General features: G+C 43.2%; 2 protein-coding genes across 3 annotated transcripts in view; one reads left to right on the forward strand and one right to left on the reverse strand.

The window, feature by feature from the left end:
• Positions 1-4,243: 4,243 nt before the first annotated feature.
• Positions 4,244-19,417, reverse strand: LOC142572215 (cytochrome P450 20A1-like). Its single transcript, XM_075681167.1, has 11 exons — positions 19,194-19,417; positions 18,862-18,911; positions 18,570-18,739; positions 17,941-18,086; positions 17,251-17,418; positions 15,579-15,657; positions 12,364-12,528; positions 11,431-11,554; positions 8,107-8,218; positions 7,656-7,720; positions 4,244-6,066 (listed from the first exon to the last, which is right to left on the reverse strand). The coding sequence occupies exons 1-11, from the start codon at positions 19,263-19,265 to the stop codon at positions 5,826-5,828; spliced, it is 1,392 nt and encodes a 463-aa protein (XP_075537282.1). The 5' UTR covers positions 19,266-19,417; the 3' UTR covers positions 4,244-5,825.
• A 234-nt stretch (positions 19,418-19,651) lies between these two features.
• Positions 19,652-20,384, forward strand: part of LOC142572214 (E3 SUMO-protein ligase RanBP2-like) — a 163,568-nt gene continuing 162,835 nt past the window's right edge. For both annotated transcript variants that reach the window (XM_075681165.1, XM_075681166.1), the window contains exon 1: positions 19,652-19,909. In XM_075681165.1, the coding sequence (XP_075537280.1) occupies positions 19,838-19,909 (72 nt within the window). In that variant the 5' untranslated portion in view covers positions 19,652-19,837. The remainder of the gene's footprint in view (positions 19,910-20,384) is intronic.

Raw genomic sequence — 20,384 nt, forward strand, 5'->3', positions numbered from 1 at the left:
AAAGACGGGAAATTCATTTTAAGTTTGCGCTGTGCATAGCTGTGCCTGCTGTGCGTGGCCTCTTAGGTGGCAGTGGTGTGCTGTTCAGTGCAGTCTACAGCAACCGCCATGGGGTGCCGTGACGCGCCCTTTCACCACTGCGACACTCAAATTTTTGCCACGGCTTTGTCCTCTTGGCTTCTCTCCCCTGTGTGGCTTCCAGCGTGCTAGTGGAGAGGAAAGGAGAGAGAAAGCCTGATATTGGTGCGATAACTCCACTTATGGTTGAAGGATTTGAAACATTTTTGCGGCATAAGATTCATGAGACATCGTTTAATAGTGCAGCCATATTATGATTAGTTAAAAAAGCTTTTCAGGGCTCCTTTAAAGCAAATATAGTGAAAAGTATTATGCTTGTGGTGCTATAAAATTAATTCCTTCCAGGTAATGATCTAGCCTTAATGTTTTTACTTTTCCAGTCGGAAAGGCATTTATTCTATGGTGAGAAAGCAAGATTACCATGCCATTTGTGCAAGGTCAGCATATACAGGGTCTATTATGAAAGTAACACGTATGATTTTATTATGACGTGACTATCCATGGCAATGCGGTAAAACCGGTCGGGAAATTTAGCGAGGGCCCTACACGTCCACATTTGCGGTACATGGGATAGGGACCGAGGAGCTGCAAACGCGGAAGGTCTCCCCGAAGCTTGTGCCGAAAGTGTTGACGGAAGATCAGAAAGAACTTCGAGTTTTGCGTTGTCAAGAATTGTTGGATTTGATTCAAAATGAGCCGGGCTTTCTTAACTCTGTCATAACCGGAGACGAATCCTGGATGTTCGAGTACGACTCAAAATTGAAAAGGCAGAGCATCGAGTGGCACACAAAATCATCCCCCTGTCCCAAGAAAGTGCAAATGAGCAAGTCTTGCATCAAAACGATGCTCATTGTCTTCTTTGACGCCCGAGGAATCGTCCATCTTGAGTTTGTACCGCAGGGAGAAACTGTCAACCCAGCCTTTTACCTGGAGGCGCTCAAGAGATTGAAATGCTGGGTTGCGCGCGTGAGGGCTGACATCAGACACACGGTCAAGCTCCACCATGACAATGCCCCCAGCCACACGTCCTTCATCGTTGCCAACTTCCTGGCTCGGAGCAACAGCCCAGTGGTCCCCCATTCCCCTTAGGCTCCTGACTCGGCTCCGTGCAAATTTTTTTTGTTTCCCTGACTGAAGAGAGTGCTGAAAGGAAAGCACTGGGAGATCACGGAAAACACCCGAAAGCATGTTACAGCGTTCCTGAGAGACACTCCTGTCGAGGACTTTCAGGGTGCCTTCCAGGTGAGACAGACACGTCTCTGGAAGTGTATTGATGCAGGGGGAGAGTATTTTGAAGAATTGTAACGATTTGTAGAGGTCCGGTCAATAAATGTATTTTCCCCAGAAGATGCGCATTACTTTCATAATGGACCCATGTAACATAGGAACGGCAATGAGAATGTGCGCAGACTTTCAAATCATCTTGCAGGCAAGGCTATTAACCCTTAGAGTGCTTTATTAGTGTGATTAGTGATTAGTCTATAATTATTATTAATGATTAGTCTATTAGTGACCTTATTTTTCTTCTCTTTCTATGGCATATTTTGAAATTTCTATTTCTCCAAAACACTTCTAAAGCACTTTAAACCAATCTGAGTGATACGTTGTGCTTGCAAACCTCGTTTTGTCTCTTCACTAAGCAATATAGATCTGTTTGTAATGTCGCAAATGGTACGGTAAGAAACAAAGAATATGCTTTGTATTACAGTACTTCAAAATCAATTATTGTGCGAATTATGCTCCAAAGTAAGTTCTTCACCCATTCTTCCTTTGCCAAGATAGCTCACGAAATGTGCGAAATTTCATGAAGCATGGAACGGTGCACAGAGCTTTGCCACGCAGCTAGCGCCAGGCTTCGCACGACCCACAAGTGAGCCCGTCAGTGGGAGGTGCCATCTTTGAAAAGCGCCTGCCAATAGGCACCCAAAGAGTGTAATTTCAAAAATCTCTCTGTCAGCACTGACAAGGTGCTGCAATCTATGTGCGATGCAATCTAGAAAAAAGCTAAATGGACGCATTCTATTAGCCCAAATTGCTTTGAAAACGATATTGCCGTGGAAGCCCACCAAGGTAAAGCTTACCAGTATCACGTTGACAAGCTAGGCTCGTCCAAAGCACTTCAGGGGCTAAAGAGACAAACACTAAGTCAATTTTGACAAAGTATTCTTTCAAAACATGTTTTAGTTAATTTGGTGGTAATACGTTGACTGCTGCAAGAGAAAATGAAGCTTAAAGTTAATTTCTTGAATTTCGCACCAAAAACCCACTGGTATATCATCGCGTCAGATTTCAAAGTATTCTTTCACATTTTAGCCATTGTGGCTCAGTAAAGGTTGTTGAAACTTGCCAACTTCAGTCAGACTTTAATATGTTAGCATTCTTACGGTACTTCACATACTTTCTGTGGACTATGTATTTATCTATGTATGTATATTTGTATCTCACCATTTCCCCACCTGCCTGGGTGACTGGGTAGTCGGTGGTCAAAAGGGTAGCGTATTGGGCTGCTGAGCTAAGGTAATAGGGTTCCAAACCAGCCATTGGACCAACTTGGATCACTGAGTATGTGGCAATGGGTACATGCATGCCACTTTTCCAACGAACCTATTTCATGCCAACATGGGTCAATGTATATGCGGGACTGGGTAGGTACTACTGTTCGAAGGAACTCTTGATGCTGACTTGGAGTACTTTTGATGCCAACTTCGGTCACTGGGTATGTGCCAGTAGGTGTGTGCCGCTCTTGAATAAACGTCCTTGACGCCAACTTTGGTAACTATAGTATGGGCCACTGGGAATGTACCGCTCCACTGTGGCGAAAAAGACCCCTTATATTTCTCCGATGCCGAGTGGAATTGAAACCATGTCACAAGGGTTCCTGAAGGACAGCAACCCTACGCATTAGCTGGCTGTGTCACAAATGGACTGGGTATGTGCTGCGCCCTGAATGCACTAGATATGTGTCGCTCTTCAATGAACATATTGCCAACTTGGGTTACTTCGTACGTGCCACTGAGTGTGTGGCAAGCGAGGGAACAATTCTCAGCCTTCACAAGTGCCAGCATGTGTTCGTCTCAGCAGTGCCACCAAATGGCACAGCGTGTCTGGAAAGAAGCACGAGAGAAGAGCCTGGTTGTCGCATCATGCATTTCACAGCGTTCACACGCACCGGCATGCCGTGCATTTCGGAGACCACAGAGGCGACAGCGCTAGGTTGCACCAAGCGTTCTCTCGGGAGTGCGAAGAGGAGTCCCACTGTAATACATGCCTCGCACATAACTCGTGTCGAAGGTGGCAATACGTTGTGCCACAATCTTTTCAGAATACAATGCAATCAGATCTGCACCAAAAAAAAAATAACTATGTACAAGGAGAAGCCATCAAAACATCACAGCGAGCTGGTTTAGGAACTTCAAGGTGGTATCACAACCTGCCTTTTGCTTTTGCACGTTTTCTGGGTTACCAAGCTTTTGGCAGTAAGATTGGTTTTTTTGGTATTACAGAACAGTAATTTGCTAATACAGCTCAAATGCTTCTTCTTTAGTGCCCCCTTAAATTCATACTAGCAGTCAGAGCCAAATTAGTTCTAGAAGGGACTCTTTCTTGAATGGATTGGTACTTGCTGCCAAGAAATTCTGAGGAAACGTCTAATTAATGAGCAGCAAGTAATCTTCAATGTCACTGCACAATTCTCAGAAGGTGTGCACAAAACAAAGCATGCAATGCAGCCTGTAAGCACCTTAAAATTTAGACCCACTAAGGATCTTTGGCACCATTAGTGCTCAGGATGTGTCCAGTGATGCACTATCGGCATCAAAAATTTACACAACACAAGAACTGGGGGAAAAAAAATGGTTTCCACATTATGGTTGACACATGGAATTCACATCTGTGGCCTGCACTAGTGTATGCGAGCAACACTTTTGCAGCAATTCAGCTTGCATTAAATGGTGACACAAGTGAAAATTGGGAACTATTTATAATATTCTAGTTCTACTCTTGCCAAATTTTTTGTGGCCCTTCCAGCATTGCGAAGTCTTTATTCAAGTCAAGCATTTTGTGGCCACTGTCTCATGTATGCACCATGAAATTTAGGACCCAGTTGTGCTGTGTGTCAAGGCTTCTCTTACGGCTATGAGAAGAAATAAACAGCTAAAAAACTTAATTGACAAAATGAAAATTTTATTATAAGGTAACCAAAGGAACCATAAATATAAAAAAAGACGTTGTGGTGATACTCCCATCACCTGTGTGCAATCTGTAGGAAAGTTATTACGGCTTAAGTAACTATGATCTACAATCATTCCAGACACCTATGTTTTCTGGCAGCCGTTAGACCTGCAATGTCTCGTGTGTCAGATATCGGCACATTTTTAAAAATAAGTTTCCACTGAAGAATATGCAAGCTGATCAATACACATTCTTAATGTTCACATTACAATTTGAGAAGGGTAGAAACAGCCTGGCTGATGTGACATACCACAAGTACAAAAAACAAGGACAGAAGGAAGGTACAACACATGCGCATGTGTTGTATTGTACCCTTCTTCTGTCCTTTCTTTTTTTGCACTTGCAGTATCACATTATAATGGTATCAGACGCAGTGTGCTGTCTGCTATAAGAAACTCGAGCTAACACCAACACTGTTCAAGCAATTATGAGCAAAGGATATTACCCTAAATTTAATCACAGATTTTATTCCTCAAACTTACTGATATTCCAGGATCTAGGGGCACTCTTGCTAGAGCATTTGTATTTGTCAAAAGACGAATACAAATGTGCCTAGCATCACAGAAATAATTTGTGCCTAGCAAACTTCTACAATAAAAATTTCCCAACAGTCACCCTGTTCCTATAAGTTGTGCATAAGTGCATAGGCATGGCAAACAAGAAGGCAAAAAAAATTACATGTGAGCAATGCATAAAAGGAACTGCTTGTAAAAACTGGAAACTTCACAAAAACTGCATTGCAGCTGTTGTATGCATCTTGACCATTGCTTACGCAGTGCATACAAGACGGCTTCTGAAGGAAATGGAAGCAAACAACATGTAATCCATACCAACACATCAGTGATGCTATCTTGAACCTAGGAATGTGCCTGCAAGTTGAAACAAAACACTGAACACTGCTTCCCAGAAATACACATCCTCCAAATTACATCTATAGCATGGATCATGGTCTGCGTCACACATAAACTCTCAAAGGAATCTCAGCAGTGCAAGCCTGCATTCACATCATAATTGACTTGTTAAGGACCCATGCTGCTGTCGGCCCTGCGATTTCGGAGCACAGACTAAAAGCCAAACCATGAAGCACTCACAACGTGCACGTCATTATGTAGCAAGTCATGCTTGTGTCAACGCAAGTTCTCTTATCACGGGTGCAAAAGATCGAGGACAGCTCACAACAAGAACTTTCCCGGTAGAGTCTAGTCCTTTGTTTCTTCTTGTCTTTCAGTTCCAAGTTTATGATACAGTACTTGTACCTTTTAACTCTTTGAGGTACTAAATGAGAGCATGAGGCAAGTTTTTTTTTCTTCGTAACATCAAAATTAAACATTTATGCTGCCACTACTGCCCCAATCACATCTGCCACACCATCCAATGCTTGCCAGTGCTTCTTGCTTCATGTTGCAGCCCAGAGCAAGAGCTTTTCCAGGACGGGGTGGCACTCTGGGTCTGTTTTCTCAAGTTGATTGCAACTGCGTCGGACAAGGTAGGCTGTCTCTTCTTGATGCCAATCCAGACTATCTCTTTTTGAGGGTAACCCAGACCTCGTCCTGTGGCCGAGTTATCAATGCCGACGTGGGAGTGACAACTTGGTCCGAGACTGAGTGAAGTGTCAGCACTGGGCACAGTGTGGCCAGGAAGGTGGCCATCACTAGAACGCTGAAATCCTGGCCTGGGCACTGCCGCTTGCCGGCAAAGCCAAATGGGCAGTAGGCCAGCTGGTCCTGTGGAGAATCCTTGAACCGAGAAGCATCAAACCTTGAAAGACAGAAGAGTTCATTTCCTTTTAGGATACACTGCTGATAATGTTACACAAAGATGAAAAGTGGAATGTATTTGGTAAGTTCATTTGGTTACAGAAGACAGGCTTTTTTTTTTTGGTCTGCAAATGGTGCCAGAAGGTTTCTGTTTCTTATAGCACCACCCTAGCGCACATCTTTTGCACATGAGTCGAGCACTGTCTGGCTTCAATGCTGCAATTGTCGTGTGAGCTCTAAATTAATCGGCTATCACATTAATTAGCAGAGTTAGGCTAGTTAACTGGACAATGTGATTTTTCATGCAAGTAATGGCTGCCTTTTCATGTAAGTTAGACCTCAATATAAGAAAGTCAGTAAAACCGGCAATTTGCTTTGTTAAATTGAAAATCAATATTTTATGCAAACAGGTACAGTAGCTGATAGATATTTCTTGCATGGAAGGGGCTGAAAATTTTTAAAAATTATCGTACAATCGAAAAACGCAAATTTGTATGCAAAAAATCTTTGTGTTGAACTTGACAGCTGGCAAGGAAAGTTGCAGTGCCATGCTGTGTCGACAATATCTTCACATCAGCAGTAGGAAGCGAAGTCAGCCACGCTTTCGCATCCACTCTGCCTCCACGATTGATAGCATCGCCCGCAGTGGGTGACCCTATCATGAAAAGCACCCGCAGTGGGGAGAAAATGCTTAGTCTGCCTCTTGCTTCAACGTGTCTCTGAAACTAGAGATTATGCAACCTCGAGCACTAAATGCACAGGAAGACAGCGTGTCATCTCAGCTCGCCTAGTCTTTGCACATGCAGCAGATTATCTCTAAAATGGGACATCCAGGCTGTGGATGTATTCAGCCATGCTGACAGTCATGCATAGTCTTCCTGATCTTATTTCACTTGGACTTTACAAGGAACATGATACTGCTCCGTTTAGGCGGTGGCTCTCGGTCGTGTAGTGATTTGAGGAGTGTGTTCACAAGCAGCTGCATGTAATTCAACCATTTGACCACCTAAGTTTCCATTTATTGCCTCAGTATTCCTTTGCGGTGGCAGTGAAATTTCGTTATACTGAAATCGTGTAAAAACCACACACACCACCCACACCAGCACGATTCCTGATCAATGGGAAGTGACTTGTGTGGGCACACAAGTGACAATAGTCAAACTCCTCAAAAGCAGCTTCAGAGTTTGCTGAAACACTAGGTGCAAAACAAGTGTACCTCCTGTCTCAACGCATGATTTGAAAGAAGGGTGGGTGTGATGCTGGAAGTCTGATGCAATTAGCTGCAACTGCTGGCTAAGCAATTCTCTCTTCATTTTAGTGTGGGTCGGGTTTGTCATCTCCTAACGTTGACCTGCTCATGTACTGCCTTTGCATGTTTGTAACTGTTAGCTTTTCCCAAAGTTGAGGGTGTTCCAAGGCTTTCGAGGAGGCGCATGAGCCCTGTCACAGGCGTAACAACATGCATGACGTAAATAATAAATGTTTCTGCTTGCAGTGGTGACTGAGAAAATGCACGCTTGGCTAAATTTTTCTTTTAGTTGCCTTATGGGCTTGAACATTTCGCAACAATGAACAATGCATTAATCTTACCTCTGCGGCACCTTCCAGTTTTCTTGTTCATGCAGAACTACTCCTAAAGCTTGAATCACTGGAGTCTGTGGATGAATAAAGATAGGTTATGCTTCACTGATATATCTGCAGCAGGAGGAAGGATTACTGCAAAGAGACTACTACATGCATGTGGGAACAACAGTTTTCTTAGAATTCATTGATGAATGTAACTTGGCTGAAGTCCCAGTCTACTCAACACAGTCAGTACTGCCTTAGTAAGCCACATGAATGGTGGAAACTACTCAAGTAAGTGGTCTTTGAGGGATGAGAGTATTAAATATAGGCCTTCTATTCCAGGTGGCATATTCAATAAAGCTTTGGTAGTAAACAAGCTCTCACACCCTGAGCCCTTTAAGTCTTTCCTGCTCTGTGTTCATAAGTACAGGAATATGTTTGTACTCTACAGAGGAAGGGTGACTCAGCTGCTCACCTTCTTGGGAATGATGTGCCCAGCAATGTCAATGTCCACATCTTGGCAGCGTGCTGTCCATGGCTCAACAGTTGCAGTACGCAGCGTTTCCTTGATGGTGTTTTGCAGTGACCTATTCAATATGGGAATTTAACACGCACACATACAAACATTTGAACGCGTTACTAGCCAGCGGCATTTGTCACACTGGTTTAAGGAAAACTGTCGCCTCAAGAATGTGCCTTAGGTAATTACAAAAGTAACATGGTTCTCATTTCAACCCCTAGACCACAAGCAACTGAAATGCTCTTTTATAAATGCACTGTCAAGCACTGCTGCTTTCTTTGTTTTCAGGTTTCACATTTTATTCTAGAATTTAAAACTAATGCACAGGGTAATTCCTTTTGTATGTAATTTATTATAAAGTCAGAAGGCATAATGATTAGCAGGACTTCCTAGAGATATCTGCTTAGATTTAAAAAGTCAACCATTTATTGAACAGCTAATGAACACTAGGAAAGAACAACACAATGATGACCATAAGTACCAATAAGTATGCCAATATAGACTCTCCACACTGTGCTAGTTTACAAAAGTGATACATAATGTGAAAAATGGAATTATTAAACAGTTATTAAATAAAAGCTTCAGACTGATATATCTAAGATTATGGTGTTTTGTTTACTGGAGTTAGTCTTCATTTTTGAAAATGTTATTAACCTAACTTGTGGAAAGTGATGTGCTGCTTCTATATGTGTTCTTATTTTACTGAGTGAAATGCCTTTATTACAAGTACACTGAGTAAGTAGGACTAATTTGAAATAGAACAAGTACCATTGCGGCAAGGCCAAAGAAATTTACTGAAATATCAACCTCTAAAATCGACAAAATAATATATTACCTTTTTAACACTGTTTTTTCTCTTACTACTATGAACGTTAATTTCTCAGCTGGCAGCATAATAAATGTTGTGCCGATGCACCTGCCTTCCAAGCTTTACATATTTGCATATATAGAACATGAGTACTTGTGTAAGTGCCAGTTTCGGAAAGCACCATCGTGTACTGAACCGTGCTCTATATATAATTAGAGATCATTGTCTTTCATTGTTACCATCTCACATCAAAATACAGCCCCTTGGCCACCAAACAAGTGAGCTTAAAGGGCAACCTTCTAATGTCCCTAGGAAAATAGACTGGCATACCTTTCTGAGGAGAACTGAGAGCAGAAGGCAGGGGAAAAAGAGCAATGGTGCATTGCTACACAATATCTAATACCTTTAAGTATTAAAACTTTCTATTTGAAACCCAGGGTTACGTTTTCGTCATAAGGGTGTCTAAGCTAACATTAGCCAAGCTGTTGAAAAACAAACAAGAAAACGGTACAATATATGATTATGAGACCTATGGTGTTTGGTGATAGGTCCTCTTCTGCCACCAGAATAATTTTGTGCAGTAATTATCTGGCTAAATAGAAAATAATATTTTTTTTCATATTATTTTTGGATTCAGGGCGTCTGTTATTGAGACCTAAAGCATTCCATTCAGTCGTTCTCGTAGTGCTATTTCCTGCGTAATTACTTTTTCTGCACTGCACTCTTAGTGCATGAAATACAAAAAGTGTTGTGTGAACATGCGCTGTGACGCCAGCAGTCCTGAAAAGGAACCTGAAGGAACTAACTTTGCTCACAGCCAATCTTTGCATCCATGTGGAAGCAGCAAGCTGACAATGTTGGCTTTTGCTTATTGCGAGCTGCATATTCTGTATGATGATCGCAGCCTACACAATGATCAAGCAGTTGTCGATCCAGGGAATGAGTAGAGTTAGTTCCTTCAAATCACTTTTGGGATCACTGGTGTCGTGTCGTTAGTCTAGAATTACGTTGCACTTTCCGTACTTTGCGCACTAGTAAAGCGGGTAAAAAATAACTGCGCAGGACATAGCACCACTAAAACGACGAAATGGGTTCTTTTAGGATGCAATAACAGTTTTCTCATTGGAAGTCATGCTCCGAGTTCAAGAATTAAAAGCTTGTTTAATTAATCTTCTATAATTATCAGGGTAATTAGCACACCAAAATGATCTTGGTGGCGGAAAGAGAACTGTGACTGAACACCATAGGTTTCATATCGTACATTGTCCCAGTTTTTTCAACCGCTTAGTAACCAAAGTCAGTTGGAACACCCTGTATAATCATATAGATGTTATTTAGGGGTATTAGTCCCTTTTCCTAATCTTCATGGCCAGGTTCCTGAAGCCACAGTGTTCATTTTTTGTTAATGATTATTATCCTTTCTTGATTTGGGATGAACGGCAGCAGAAGCTGACACCCCATTGCTTGAGTGGTGCTACCACTGTCCTCCTATGTTTATGCAATTTTCTCTTTTGTGTGAGCTACAATTTCAGCAGGACTGCTGCAGTCACTTCCTCAGGACATGAACAGATCAATTTAGCTGGAATCAAAATTTATTTTAGTGTCTCCTTAGGAAACAGGCATTAAAGGGACAACTCAGTTTTGATTGTGAAAGCATTCTTGCAAAATTATATTTTTGTTAATGTCATGGAAAGAGTTTGATTAATAGAAGAGAAAATAAAAGCCAAACTTTCATGTTTTTAATTTTGACGGCCCAACTTCCATGCTTTTTGCCTAAACCCCAGTGCCAGTACATCAGTGTGACGTCGTGGATTTCAAAGTATTTTCTTGTAGTTGGGCCGTTGCGGTGGAGTAAATGTTCTCGAAACATGCCAAGTTGTCTTTGCCTCCTTTTTTTAGAATACAAGTTACAAGGTTTTCCACAGATGAAAAATTAAACAGGCCCAAGTGGACAGCGTCAAAATCCATGACGACGCATTTCTATTCAGTGCCCCTTTAACATGAAGATGATGCATGATCAGAACCAGGAAAAGCATTTTATTGGGCTGCATGTGAGACCAAGCTAGTTAGCCTGTCGTGTCTTTCCCTCCTCCACTGAGCCTTCTGATGAGCAGCTTTTCCACAAAAATGATGGGACTTTCTGAGCGCAAACATGCGAGCACAAAATTAGGCATATGGGACCATTTATGCACAATTGTGGTATGACAAACAAGGCACTGAGCACTTGGATTGGATTATGGGGTTTAATGTGCCAAAACCACGATTTGATTATGAGCTGTAACGGGGCACTCCGGAATAATTTTGACCACCAAAAGGTCTTTAACGTGTCCCCAATGCACGGGACATGGCTGTCTTTGCATTTTGCCCCCATCAAAATGCAGCTGCATGTGGCCGTGATTTGATGCCGCAACCTTGCGCTTAGCAGCGCAACACCATAGCCGCTAAGCCACCGCGGCAGGTAAGACACTTACGTCATACTCAAGATATCTTGACAGGACACGACTTTGGCTTTAGCAATGGTCTCTTCTACCTCCTGCGCAATAGTGTCCTGAAGCTCAGGATGTGTGGCAAGAAAGTACAGCATCCAGGTCATGGCTGAAAATGAGAAGAAACGAAATGCAAAAAAAGGTGCATTTTCTATATTTTTAAAGCTAGCAATGGTTAGCAACGCAATGACGGTGCCATCAGGAAACAGTTCCAGACACTAAACTTTAATGTGTCATTAGGGGCAATGTCACTTTGTCAGTGAAAGCTTGGAGCTGGCTTGAATGTCATTTAACTTCTTTTAGAATGTTCTGAAAACGAGCATGAGAATTGTGTGAAGATAAACATTAGATTGCTGTTTGACAGGCACTTTCTCCATTAAACATATTAAGGACAAAAAGAAGGGGGGGGGGATGAGAAATCATGCAAACCAAGGTAGCTACAGGTGGCTGATAGTAGCCTCGCTGATAGCATATTTTCAAGAGTACTGCTTCTTGGGAGGAGGATAATTAATTCTGTGCCGGGGGTGTGGTTAGAAAACAAGGACCTGAGTGAGGCACACAAAGACACATATGGGAGCACTCTAGCAACTGACATTGATTGAAAATTCCACATGTTCATATGTATACATGATTGCACAGCCACGTGATGCACCCTATGACAACAAAACTGATGGTGTACTGACAGACTTTGAAATTTTGCTGGTTATTGCTCTTGCCTCTATAATTTCATGCATACATTTATCTTTCTGGGAGCTTATACGCTGCAGTTTTAAAAATGTGGGAAGCAACCACAGTCTATGTGACTGTGTGCTTCACTTTGTCCTTGTCTTCCAAGCACTGTAGCTGCCATGTCACTGTACTGTAGCTGCCATGTCAAAAGTATCAATTCATGAAAGGCTGAGTTTTCTGCCGACTTACCAGAAACAAGAGAGTAGCCCTTGACAGCAAATGTGACACAGTCATCCACAGCCTGCTCCTCAGGTAGAGAGGCATTATTCAACACATTTGCCAGGAGCGACTTGTCACCTCCAGCCTTGCACTTCTGCAATGCCTTAACAAGCAGGGCTCTCATCTCCTTTGTGGCTGCGTGTAAGCGGTACAAGCCACTTCATATACGTCAAACATGAGTAGACAAAAATCCACAGAAAAAAATTGTTGCAGAGACATGCACAACTTCAAAAGGCGTGGTTTATGCCACACATAGATGGCATCAAAGACAGGTTGACCAATGGTTCTGTTCAAGAGTGGCTAATAAGAGGAGTGAACAAGCAGAGCACACTTCTAACTTGACTATACCATGGGAACCAGTGCACATGATGGGACAAGGCAGACAAACAGCACTCTTTGCAAAATCAATTAGCCCTATCTCAAGCTCTCAACTATACTTCACAAGTCTGAAAGCTGGATGGGCGAATGTTAAAACGTAAGACGTTTGAAGGTTGAACCTGTCCATTAGCCAAGCTTGTATTTCCAAGATAAATTCAAATACCAAACATATGCATGTAGGCGGCGACTTATACAGTGGAACCCCGATTATATGACTTTTTTGGGACTGCAAAAAAGCGTAGTAAAATCCAAACATAAATTATGCCTATAAGAATACTACTTATTTCGCACAACGGATTTACGAGAAACTTCAATGCAAACTACTAACATACTCTGCAGAGCTTGGAAACCCAAATTACCAAAAAAAGTAAATGCGATAAGAGTTAATGCTGCAGCACAGGTACCAATCATGCTTTATACAAACGAACCTTTACGGCACTCCACTGCCCACTGTCGCAATTCCCGCCAGCCGGCACGAACTTAAAAAAAGTTGGTAAGTTTCTTTTCGACCTTGTTTGATCCGTGAAGCAAGAGCTTTCGCTCGAGTTGGCCAACGTCCAAAAGGAGGTCCTCTGCGGCGTTGCGTGAACAGATGAAGTTCCAGATGCCGTCTATGTGCCGTAGCAGCTCGGCGAACGTGGTAGGCACAGGCACAGCATTTGTGGCATCGTCGCTGTCCTCGTGCAATGTCGCAGCGGTGTCAGCACTAGGCAAAGCCTCCTCAATAGCGTCATCCAGCGACACTTCGCCGCAGATCGCAACGTTGTTGCTGGCCTCTATGTACTCGGTGAAGGTCGTGGTGAGGTTTAAACCATCGAAATTGCCGTTGGCGAAGCCTGCATCGGCCTAGAGCGGCATCGAGGTTGTTGTGTCCCCAGCAGAGGAGACAGTCTCTCGCTTAAAGCCGCAGTGCTTGAACGAGTTGGCGACTGTGCTTCGCGACACTGCATTCCATGAACTGGCAATAAAATGCATGGAGTCGAACACAGTGATCTTTTTTTTCGACTCGCTGCACTCCATAGCTGCCAGCCGACGCTGCACCAACCGCTTCCAGTACCCTTGCTTGACGCACTTCAAGATGCCGGCATCCAGCCTGCAGCCAGCTTGTGCAGTTGGGCGAAAAAAAACAAAACAACCTTTCTGTTCCTCAGGCTGGGCATATCGGGTGGGTGGCATGGTGCGTTGTCCACAAAAAAGCAATATTTTCCTTGCCTTAGCACCCATTTTGTTATCCAGCTGCTGCAAAAAATTGCTGAAGAGCAAAGACGTCATCCACGCCTTTTTGTTGAAGTTGCAGCTGCATGGCAGCATCTCCAAGTTCTTAAAGCAACGTGGCTTTGCAAACTTTCCAACAACGAGCACGGGCAGCCTCTCGGAACTGTCCTCATTAGCACAGAATAGTGCCGTCACACGCTCTTTACTACGCTTGCCACCATGACAGCTGTCACTGTTAAACGCAAGGGTTTGCTCGGGCTGCATATGGTAAAAAATACCGCTCTCATCAGCGTTAAAACGTCGCAGGGCTTGTATGCAGCAATCGTCTACGGCAGCGACTCCATCCACTCATTCACCGTCGAAATGTCCACGGTAGTGCTTTCTTCGCAGGAGCAGCTGTACACAATCCTTTTTCGTTTTTTAAAGCGATCCAGCCACCCGTTTGATGCCTGAAAGTCGTTGATGCCCAGAAGCAATGCCATAAAGTCCGCCTTTTCTTTTAGAATGACGCCGTCAACGTTGATCGCGGAGCTCCGTGCTTGATGCAGCCACATGACGAGAACTTTTTCTAACTTCTCATGCTGTCCTTCTGCCGCTTTCCTCTTGAGCAGAACTTGTTGGCATTCTGCAATATCATCGCTTTGTTTGCCAGGATCGTCTTAAGCGAAGATTCAGGTATTTTAAGGTCCCAGGCAGTGCTGGCTTTCATGGCTCCATGCCGCTTTTCGACTTCCTCGATAATATTCAGCTTACCGCCGAATGACAGTACTGTCGGCTTTTGGGACATCGTGCGTCGCGATGCTCCACACATCTCAAAACCTCTGATGAAAGCTGGTCCCTAGGATTATGACAAAGAACATGTGCTATAAACGTAGGCCTCTCCATGCTACCTTGTAGGTGATCTGCTGCTGGGAAACTGGAAGGAGAGAAATGCTTCCCCAACGTGATGAGAGGCGACACTGCCGAGAAGAGAGGGAGAAAGTGATGGTGGAGAAGAAAAAACACTATTTCAGCACAGCGGGTGTCGCGGGTAGCCGCTGGTGGGGGGGAGAGAAACGCTTCCCCAAACGCGACAAGAGGCGACGCCACCGAGAAGGGGGGGAGAAAGTGATTGGAGCGAGGAAAAATACCCGCGGCACTTTTCTTTCGTCTGCCGTTCCGTCCTGCACTTCGCGAAGGTCGTCGTATAATGCGGGTCAGGCGTAAAATTGCATCGAATAACTGGTGTTTTTAATGCACTGCTTCTATGGGGACTGCGCTAATCCGTTGTAAAACATGGGTCGTCGCAAAACCGGGGGACGCATAACCAAGGTTCCACTGTATATGGCGCAGTTTCTTAAGCATGACGTGTCATTCAAAATCAAGGTAACTTGGCTTCGGATAATTAAAGGTGCTGTAAAAAAATTTGACTGAAATTTGATTTGAATTTGATTTGAATTTGAGAAAGCTGACCCTTTCTCTGCAACTCGGACATTGCAAAAGCTTTTGCAGAGTTTCTGAATAAATAAATAAATAAATAAATAAATAAATAAATAAATAAATAAAAGCTTGTGGAGCCCTTCATAAATTAAGAAATTTTGGTGTAGACTTACCTTCTTCATACTTCTTTGTCCTAGGACTGTTTGAATCTGGCACCATACCATTGGCAATCTCTTCCAGTTCTCTTATGCACTGCATTATACAAGTAAATGTATCCTTAGGAATAAGATACATGCACGTAAGGGCCAATGAAATTTCAAGCAGCACTGCAGGAGCTTTAATGCACATAGCAGGGATAAGAATGGGCTCAGATTCCAATGATTGTTCTACCTTATGACTGGACAATTCTATTTACCGTGTTCAAACAGTGCTTCAGGGCTGCTTTAGTGGCCTGTGGCCTGGGCAGTACCCCACCTTTGGTGGGGTTCTGCTGACTGTACTAACTAACAGTTTGAGAATGCAGGAGTGGCTCCCCCAAATGACACCAAATGCTCGGAATATATTTCCCTTGTAGATCACAGACTAAAAGAGGAAAAGCCACAATGGCTCAGCAACAATGCTGTCATGCATGTAATGTATGAACAGACAAGAGTGACAGCTGTAGCAATGAAGAAGACAGCACAAATGTTGAGCGTTGAGAGGAATTATCCTGCACATAGACAGGAACCAGAAAAGGGATTATCCTGACATTACATCTAAAGAACTACCTCATCACACCGCCTGATAGCATGAACAGCAAGGTGTGCACTGCAGTCGAGAAGGTACACTGCAGAATGCAGTTACCACTAACATGGACATTGTTTGTCCTTCAGAAACATCACCACCCCTAGTATGCTCCATGCCATGGTAAGAAGTCCGCATCATGGTGCTATGTGCCTTCACCTTGCACAGGTGGTGTTAGACAGCAAGAAGGAAGGAGAGGGAGAAATAGATGAGGTTATTCGTTGGTGCATGTATACATGATGTCTCTGTAAACTGTTATGCTGTGATGCTTGCTAAAATTGCTAATGCGGGGTTTGCTGTCTGAACAGTTTGAAAAAGAAGCAGTTCAGTACAGGGAATGTGACAAGATGTCGAGGGCAAGGAGGGGCGATGTTAACTCAAGTTACAAGAAATGTGTACAGGACGGAGAAAGGAAAATAAATCAAAGGGAATTGAATGTCAACACGTCGCTTTCAAGGAAATCACCTACTAGCTACCTGCACAGCAGTGCACAGACCTTGTATTGGCCAAACAACTAAACATATCATAGAACACAATTACACGGTAGCAAACTTACAGCAGAAGTATCCTTTCTTTTTTCTTTAGAAATAGCTAATTTTATGAATTCTGCAATATAATGCCAGTCCTACACTACAAGCCTCAACAGATCACTGTAACAGAATGGAAAACTGGGCTAGTTGGTTTACTTGCATCTTGAAACTGTAAAAGCTCACGAAGACGAGAATGACGAGAGTGGACAGGACAAGGCGTTTGTCCTGTCCAGTCTCTTCGGTCTCGTCTTTGTGTGCTTATACTGTTCCAATAAGCCTCAATAGACCAGTCATTCCATTTCGAAATAGATGCTAAAACCAGTACTGTTATATAGAGCTTTCGAAGCATCTGCACACAAATTCTCTCCAGAACAGCTATCTCCACGGAAGTGACGTCTGTGAACATACACTACATATCCATCTCCACAGACCCACTGCACGTGCATGAATAACCACAGGAACGGATCTTGAGAAAATTTATAGGCTGCAGTCATTGTCAACAAGCCAAGTGAAAGAAGAATGCGGCTCTTACCAGCTCGAAATGCCTGCTAAATTTGAGCACTTCCATATCGTTGAAGAAATACTCTCCAAACAGCAGGCGGGTAGAGATCTTCATGCAGAGGGCATACATGTACTGGTACAGAGGCACATGTTCATCTTCTGGTGTATCACGCAAGCGCATTACCACTTCACTGCATAGCTGCAGAAAAAAAAAAAAGAAAAACAAGCTAAGAGAAGAGGAAGTGGACTGGCTGCATTGACATATAATGCTGCACCAGCTTTGCAAAACATTTAATACTCTACATGCAGCACAATGCAATTTTTGAGGACTGATATATAGGCAAACAACAGCACTGCAAAATTGAAATGCTTATTGCTCAACAGAACTGTCTCAATCAGCTGCAGAAATTTCTCTCTTTCTGTGGAAGATAAACAGCTAGCATGAAATAGTTACTTATAGTAACAACTTTCATCAGTTATGCGCAAGATCTAACATAAAATGAAAGTTCTAGGTTAAGAAGTGACCTTAGTCACTATTACAGCTGTGAAGTTTCTGGCAATACACAATACCACAAAACTCAACAAAAAGATAAGGAAAAGAGAGGTAAGGTGCAATGACAGCTATGATGCTACAGAAAGCAACTCCTTGCAATTTTGATGTGAATCTCGGCTTGTCATGGAAGACATTTTAAGCAGGACAGTGCAAATGAAAATGGCTTGCCTTCTCTATTGGTCCTAGGAACTTGTCAAGTGATTTTCCTGTTAACACTTCGTCAATAAGCCTGCGCCTTTTCCGCGCCTCTGCTCCATTTGCAAATAAGATGCTGCCAGTACCCATCATGTCACGGTAGAGCACAAACAATTCAGCTGAAAGGAAAGAAACAGAATAGGTAATGGCAAATAGCAGAACAACAACGGGATTGTGCAGGCTACTTATATCTGCATAGATCTGACTTAAGGACTTATATGACCTAACACTTTCTTTTACTGTACCATAAAAACCTTACCGTTGCTTAGACCCGACAGAGTAGTACTGGCATTGTAAAATATCCTGTGGAGAGTTAAGTAAATTAAGTTTGCACAATGACTGTTCAAAGAAAATAATCTTACAGTAACCGAAATGTGGGTGTGCACTTCTTGAATACTGCATGCACCTCACAGGCCGAGGAGCCAGGCTTCGACAAACTATTTTTTTCCAAGATCCCATTTCTTGAAGATCGTTGAGCTCAGCTCCGCTTAATAATGATTTTTAAAAAAAATACCCTGTGCCATTGGTTTTCATTTCCCGAATTGATGAGACTGTGGCTGCGTTGTAGCAAGACAGCAAAATATAGTTAACTATAACAACACCTGGTTTGTCAAAAACATGCGACTGTGTCTTGAACAATTCTGCTTTGCCGATGCTGACAACCAGTTGCGTGCCGATCCAGAAAGATGCAATAGGTCCATGTTCTTTGTGCAAGGAGATGAGAAAATCCTGAAGCCCTCCAGCTTGGACGATGTCGCCAACATTGCCTTCCCTGCAAATGCAAAAGTTTTGCAGAATCCGCACGCGTGTTTAATAAACATGCACGTGTGCAGTATATGACAACAAAACGTGAAGATGTTAAGCAGATGACAGAGAGGACGTGCAGTACTTTACTTTTTATCCGACGGCTCAAGTCCAGGGATGGTCGTTTGTTTCGCGGAACTCTGAAAATAGTTTTTTTTTTTCATTAGACACGATCGCATGAGGCGTCGTCTATGCATGCGATAGCGTGGCGCTGATTCAGATCGACCTTTAATTTCCGCAATGGCGAGCAAAAACAATCAAGTGGGCCGTTATTTTGACATGCTACTACAAGTTTCAGATCGACCTTTAATTACTTGCAGCAGTAGCAAGCAAAAACAATGAGGCGTGCAGTTATTTTGACAAGCTACTACATAATCGACGGGTCGAAAATAAATGGGACCAATGCAAGAGATGCTGCTTACTGGGTAAAGGTACAGCACAAGTGCCAAAAGAAACACGACGAAGCAAACTGCGAATATGGCGAAATCTAACATTCTGTAATCCCATACAGGCTAGCGTGCACGGATTCCAAACTGCAGCGCTCGCTTCAATGCTTCGTGTCATCCGCGCTCTGCAAGGCTCGGCTGCGGCAAACTAGAAGTCACCATAAGCAGTCACAAGCTGCGCAGTATATGCTACCTCTGTCCTCATCTCGGCATGAGGGCAGAGAACGCAATGTCATGTACTAAAAAAAAAAAAAGCTCTTGTAATAATGTGCGTTCTAACAATAAGCTCGTATAGTACTACTAATATATAATACTTTGTAATTGATGTGTTGCTAAATTTAATACGTGTTGATTGTTTATCTCAGCTACAGCAAAATAGCGCACAACTTTTTTTTTTTTTTATGAACCTGTCTGTTGGTTTTTTTTCTCTCCAGCAGCAAAGGAGCAAAGCGCAGAAGTTTGCGCACCGCGTGCTCGTTTTCGCCGGTCTGCGCGGGCGGTCGTTTCGCTGCAGAGTGTGTTGTCCGGTGCTCGTGCACGGACATTGTGATCCGTGCTGTGCTTTATGGTGCTTCCTATGCGAAACTTCTGGCACAAAGGAGTTGCAGAGCGACAGAACAATGTTTCGCACGAAAAAGGACGTTGACAGGCACATCGCCGGCATTTTGGCGAAAATTAAAGATGAAAAGGAGGTAAGGTCTTGGCGCCGTCACAGTGACATTGGTTGCACGTTTTCACAAACTGGAGATTTGGGCTCATTTTATTTCAGCGGTGCATTGTAGTAGCTTGTTGAAAATATTGTTCTGTGGTGTTAACTCGTTCACCTTGTGCTCATATTCAGTGTTTTGGCGGTTTGCCGACGTTAGGCTTAGCAGAGCATATTTTGGAACTTTCTGGGAGCTTTTCTTTTTCGTGCCGTTGCCTGAAAATTAAATGACTCGCCAGGGATGCAATGACGCTTTGCTGCTCTTAAAGTACCAACGTGTGCAAGCTTGCGTCACTAATGCAAGCTTTCGTGCATAGCTTTGGTTTGGTTGAGCAACTGGCGTTCAAGCGTGCGCCGTGTGGGCATTGATCGGTGTACTGTACGTGCTGTAATCACCGGCGAATAAATGTGTGGTTGTCTGATAAAAAATGCAGCTACTTGCTTTGATGCCTTTAAGTGCA

Source organism: Dermacentor variabilis, chromosome 2, assembly GCF_050947875.1.
Source record: "Dermacentor variabilis isolate Ectoservices chromosome 2, ASM5094787v1, whole genome shotgun sequence".
Classification (NCBI taxonomy): Eukaryota; Metazoa; Arthropoda; class Arachnida; order Ixodida; family Ixodidae; genus Dermacentor; species Dermacentor variabilis.